Source organism: Ciona intestinalis, unplaced genomic scaffold (genome assembly GCF_000224145.3).
Source record: "Ciona intestinalis unplaced genomic scaffold, KH HT000511.1, whole genome shotgun sequence".
Classification (NCBI taxonomy): Eukaryota; Metazoa; Chordata; class Ascidiacea; order Phlebobranchia; family Cionidae; genus Ciona; species Ciona intestinalis.
In genome coordinates, this window is record NW_004190832.1 from 1 (window position 1) to 6,122 (window position 6,122).

Below are 6,122 nucleotides of genomic sequence, written 5' to 3' on the forward strand. Positions count from 1 at the left end.
TGGAAAGCCCAAGACAGAGGTTGTTGTTCCACCCAAACCATCACATGACCTTCAAGGCCTCACATACATACCCCATACATTGCAACACACATTATCCAGCACCTCTGCTGATGAATTGTTGTCTGGAAGTCCAGAAACTGACACTTCACCAGCACATAAACCGGTACGTATTATATAAAAGTCTTTTTCTCTATTTTTAGCCCTTTTTTCACTAACGTGTGATGCTAGAACACAGTTGCAATGCATTGTATTAACTTTGAGCTGACAAAATAATGCAATAAGATAACAGTCATTTGTAAATAGACATTTCTACTAAAGTATTAAGTAAATTAAAGCAGTTTAGTTCAATCATTGCTGATACTTTCCATACATATAAACAGAACTCACAACCCCATTTATATTAACAATTCTAATTTTTTTTGTTAATAGGTTCTGGTTCCAGTACGAGCTGATGAAGAAAATATTGTCGTTCGTCGAATTGAGGAAATACCGTATAAAGGAGAAGCTGAACTGATGCAGTTTAAAACTGACACAGAAGCTTTTCATCGCAAAATATCTTCACTGCTTACCAAGACACCTGGAACACTGTGCCAGCTTGACAAGTATGTTAGTCTAACATGTATTGTGATATAACTCCTTGCTTCCTTGTTTTATGATTTATTTTACAAAAAGATAGTAAGTATGTGACATGTGTATATAGGATTTTTAGCAGATTACCCACCGCCATGGCAATTAAACTTAAGATACCAGGTTAAGGAGCATAACAACTAAAACCAAAATTTGTGCATTGATAAAAATGCTCAAATGTGATCTATAGGTACAAACAAAGTTTAAAAAATTGTAAAATCAAAAAGTTACCTTTGTTATAACTAGTCAGCAGACATGAGGTGTATGAAACAGGGCTATAGTGGTGTAACTTCTTATACCTGCAACATGCTCCACCACATGAAAATAAATACATGACACTCCTAAGATTTCTTTATTAATATTTTTTTCTGTTTATCAACAAATTATTAACTTTATTTTGATATCATTTCCCGCACAGAGATTGGAAACAACTTTCCGAGCAGCAAGAAAAGTATTCTCGACAACTTTCAACAGCGATCGGTCGTTGTTCTTCTTACAAAAATCGATTCCAAGATATTTTACCATTCGATCAAAGCAGGGTTTTGTTGTCAGAGTCAAAAGATGATTATATCAATGCCAGTTTGGTGGATGGTATCTCATGTTACTCACCACGATTCATTGGTATGTGTGAAGTGTTGTGGTTATTATAAACTATTGTTAAATTTTTCCAAGTGTGCACAAATGCATAGTTCATTTTTCCATGAGTTTTAAATTAACTTTATCATCTATTTTATAAATTATTCAAGAGAAATATTGCTTTAGCCGTTTAAAATATTGCACTAGTACCCATCTCTGACGTCTTAATTTTTTTCCAAAACTTGTTTTAATTTAAATAATTTTAAACTTGCGAAAAAAGTACTAGAATATCGGTCTGGCAAATTTGTTTAACTTCTGAATGGCGATCCAGTGCATCTCAGATCTTACCGATACATTATACAAACAAATTATTCTCAGCCACTCAGTCACCCCTACCTGCTTCTTCTGCCGATTTCTGGTTAATGGTTCATGAACAACAAGTCAACCTCATCGTAATGTTGGTCAGCAAAAATGATATTCCAAAGGTAACGACACCACCAATGGTTTAGTTCTTTATAAGAAACATACAATTAAAAAAACAGCTTTGGTTCTGTTTAAAATTTGCGTTGGTGTTTAAATATTCCGCTGCTATTAGCCAGTTTTATATCTCAACACCATACTGAAAATATATTGTTTTGTACGTGTCATAATTCATTTATAATTTCTGGTAATGTATAGTAGGGTGGGGGAAGATGGGACACCTTTTCGTTTAGTTTTCTCTTTTCATTTGGTAGTAAACAAAGAACATTCAATGAATTATAAAACCGTATCTTCATGACTTCCACAGAACGTTGTTAATTGTTTAAAACACGATCAGGATATTTGGATATTAGGTGTTAAAGGTGTCCCATCTTTCCCCGCTCTAATATGTACAAAATAGAAAACTTAATGTAAAATGTTTAACATGGTTGTTTTAATCCACACAGAAATGTGCCATGTATTGGCCTGAAGATCGGAACATATTACAAAAGCACGGACCGCTGTCTGTTACTTTCACAACGAGTCGTGTACACGAGACATACATCGAACGTACTTTCACACTGAAGCACGCGAAAAGTAGTTTACCGAGATCTGTCATTCAACTCCAGTTTACTGCATGGCCTGAACAGTGAGTATGAAGAAAAAATAACAGTTAATAGTTTTTGAAGTTCTGAATAAACATAAAAAAATTAATGGTTCATGTAGAAACAAAATATTTTGTGTTTTTATATTCCATGCAAAAGAAATGTTGTAAATTAAACTGACAAAACTTAACCTTTTATTAAACAAAAACATTTTTGTAACCATTTTTAATAAATATAAAGTTTTAATAAAGACCTCTTACTTCACAGTGGTCTCCCTTCTTCGTCACATGACCTGTTATCGTTCATGCGTATCGTTTACACTTTCCACTCACAACAGCGAAGTTTACAATGTCCCATCATTATTCATTGCGAGTAAGTTCCATCTTCACAATTTACTCTTATTCGCACAGTGTGCATAATTCACAAGAAATACATGGTTGAAAAAGAGTTTAGTATATTACCGCATTCAAAAAAATTGATTGTATGAATAATGCTTTTAGATTATGTTTTTAATAAACTGAGTTTCATTCTCATTTATCAATGTAAAAAAGATTTATTTGAACATTTTAGCATTGCCATAAAAGTGTACTTCTTTTATTCCTAAAAAAGTATGTTTAATCATACATCACAGCCTGTGATTCATAAGAAACTGCGTCTTTACTCATGCCTGCTTATCAATTTTACTTAGTCTCAGTTTAAGCTTACATGTTTTTTTAAAATTTAGCAGAAAGCGTCATATTCTTTATTAGATTACTTACATAACAAATACTTAATCCCGCTGCTTACTTAATGTGACATATATCTTTAAAAGTTTGCTTTTCCTATGATGTAGAAACGGTGTGGGACACACGGGAACATTCTGCTCTGCTTATTCTTCCATCCAGGACATGGATGCAGGATTAGGGATCCCAGATGTTCTCAACATCGTTCATATGATGAGGAAGAAGAGGAAGTTTATGGTTCAAGAAAAGGTGACAAGATATTTTACTTTACCATTTATTAGGGAAAATTAAAGCTTATTAGCATGTGCTGGTGTATATGATCTTAAATGTTTTATTTAAAAGTCGAGTGTTGTAAGACGGGACACCTTTAGCACATAATATCCAAATATCATAATCTTGTTTTAAACAATTAACAACGGTCTTTGAAAGTCGTGGGGGTACGGATTTATAATTTTTTGAATATTTTTTGTTTACTATCAAATGGAACGAGAAAATAGATTAAAAAGGTGTCTCATCTTTCCCTCCTATATATGTATCAAATGCTAGAAATGTAATGAATTTCTGGCTACCATTTCCTGAGAGATTTATATTTTTTACAGTCTTTTGAATGGGTGTATCTTATTTGTCCTTGTGTGGCAGGACAGCTTAGAGTTGTAACCTGGTAACCTGGATGTCATATTTTACCACATGCCCACTTGTTATGAGTTATTAGGCCTCCAACTGTGTATGTGTGTCTTGGCTAAGTACATATTTGTCCACAATGGTGACAACGTTGAGTCTCAAACCTGGTATGTCCTGGTTACGATGCAAGTGTTTGAAACGAAATTTGAATAAACGCTTCTGTCAACTCCCTTGTTCTTTGTTATCTTGGCCGAAGAAACGAAATAAATTTCATTTATTTATTTAATATAATGCTGGCTGCAGATGTAATATATTGTACAGTATTTTAAATTTTCAACTTGTACTTGTTTTAGGCCCAATTGAAGTTTGTGCACGACTTGGTTTATCTTCATGCTGCCGACCTCTTGCTTCAACGTGGAGTTCAAGTTGATACAAAACATGCTATTCCACAATCTCCTGTGCTGGTATGAAACTATTTTCATATTTCTATTTTCTTTGTTTTGTCGCTATATCTTGTCTTTTCGTTTAAAATATTTCGTAATCTTTGCTTCAGTAATCGAAGAAACACACAATTTTTTTTGTTTTTTCTAATAATTTGTGTTAAATTTAATATCACCAGACACATCAACCTACGCACCAAACTTCTACTTCGAATGCTTTTGATGTTTTTGGTAGCAGTGCATTGTCTTCTATTAAAGCAAGTGTAGAAAAAATGACAGTAAAGCCTGAAAAGGTAAATATATACCGATTCACTTTCACCCAACTTTTTTTTGATAAATATAACTGTAAGTGAGTTTTAACAACTGTTGTTTTGGCGCTTTATGTTGTCTTTACGGTTAAAATATTTCTAAACCTTCGCTTCCGTAATCAAAAAGACAAATAAAGATATTATTATTATATAAATATAACATCTCTCTACTATGCTATAAACTAGGAGGACATTGGTAAGAAGCAACATTTTAAGCATGACATGTGTAGTGTACGTTTACTTTACATGTGGTTTGCATGTATGTAGTCGATATGAAAACGTTTTGTACAATGTATAACGCAAAATCAATTTATTATCACCAGGTAGTTCCGACGAACACAGCAGACACGATGCAGAATAATAATGAGATTGAAAACAATTTTACGCCTACCAACGATTCCACAGCTGTGATGTCACAAACGCATATGACATCACACTTAGACGCTCTAATGGGAAGCAACATGAGTGACCTTGTTCAGGGAACAATCACACCATGTGATGTCACAAACACTAAGAAATTGCCTCAAACACGTTCACCCGACATAGTGGTACCAGATGTGGTTCAAAATTGTAGCAAACCAGTTTTGGCAACAAACAACACTCCGTCAGCACCAAAACCTGATACCAGTGAAGTGAAGGCACCAGTACCAACTAACAACAGCGAACCAGCATTGAATCCACCAAAAGAAACCAACATTTCAATTTTAGACCAGCTTACTCCAGAGTCATTTACACTAGGTGCGCCAGAGAGCAAGGACAAGAAGAAAATCACAAAAGCTGACTTTTACAAACCACGTGATGGGATTGGTCCAAAATCTGATGCGAGTGATCCGTTTGGAGACTTAGACCCCCTGTGGAGCTTAAAAAAGTAATCGCTCCAAATATTTTCTTCTAATTTTAAACGTTTCATAATCATTTGATGTGTTATTTAAATGTTTCTTGTGAAAATGATCTATGTCTGCTTTAAAATATACTATTACGAACAGTTTATGTCTCCACAAGGACACAGTTATTTGTGCTGTTATATACCCAAGCGTGGTGTAGCCATCACATGTGTAAACATTCTGTGCAATGGACTATTCTTACAGTTTAGAGTTGTTTATATTTATGATTCTTATTTTTCCTCATTCATGTATCCGTTGTATGCGGTGTGCTTCTAACTAATCGTCCATGTTTGTCGTATTAAAAACACTATATATATAAACTGTTGAAGGTCTGTGTTCGTAAGGTGGTACCGACTTCGTATATATAGTTCTGTGGGGTAAGATAGGACACCTTTAGCACGTAATATCCTGATCGTGTTTTAAACAACTAACAGCAGTCTATGGGAGTCGTGAGGATACGGTTTTATAATTCTTTGAATAATCTTTGTTTACTACCAGATGAGACGAGAAAATAGAACGAAAAGGTGTCCCATATTCTCACACCCTACTAGAGGTTAACTAGCGTTTGTTTGTTTTAAATTAATTTAAATCATTGTTTATCATCTACACTACAAAAACGTCAGGGTTTTAATCTGTTTGACTAAACTGGGCCACCTCTGTTTACTGTATTGCTACGATTCAGTCAGTTCTCAATGGCATACGGTGTGTAGGGTTTTGGTTTATACTTTGTATAGTAGGGTGGGGGAAAATGGGACACTTTTTTATTCTATTTTCTCGTCCCATATGACAGTAAACGAAGAACAGTAAAATAATTATAAAAACGTATCCTCACGACTCCCATAGACCGTTGTTAATTGTTTAAAACACGATCAGGATATTT

The 6,122-nt window shown here is 34.2% G+C and overlaps 1 protein-coding gene across 1 annotated transcript; it reads left to right on the forward strand.

Annotated features, from left to right (window-relative positions):
• The first annotated feature begins 6 nt into the window (after positions 1 to 6).
• LOC100177172 (tyrosine-protein phosphatase non-receptor type 23-like) lies at positions 7 to 5,562 on the forward strand. The gene is made up of 10 exons (XM_009860647.3): positions 7 to 163; positions 430 to 602; positions 1,046 to 1,248; positions 1,582 to 1,688; positions 2,130 to 2,311; positions 2,535 to 2,639; positions 3,100 to 3,238; positions 3,964 to 4,074; positions 4,230 to 4,343; positions 4,682 to 5,562. The coding sequence occupies exons 2-10, from the start codon at positions 514 to 516 to the stop codon at positions 5,228 to 5,230; spliced, it is 1,599 nt and encodes a 532-aa protein (XP_009858949.2). The 5' UTR covers positions 7 to 163; positions 430 to 513; the 3' UTR covers positions 5,231 to 5,562.
• The last annotated feature ends 560 nt before the right edge of the window (positions 5,563 to 6,122 follow it).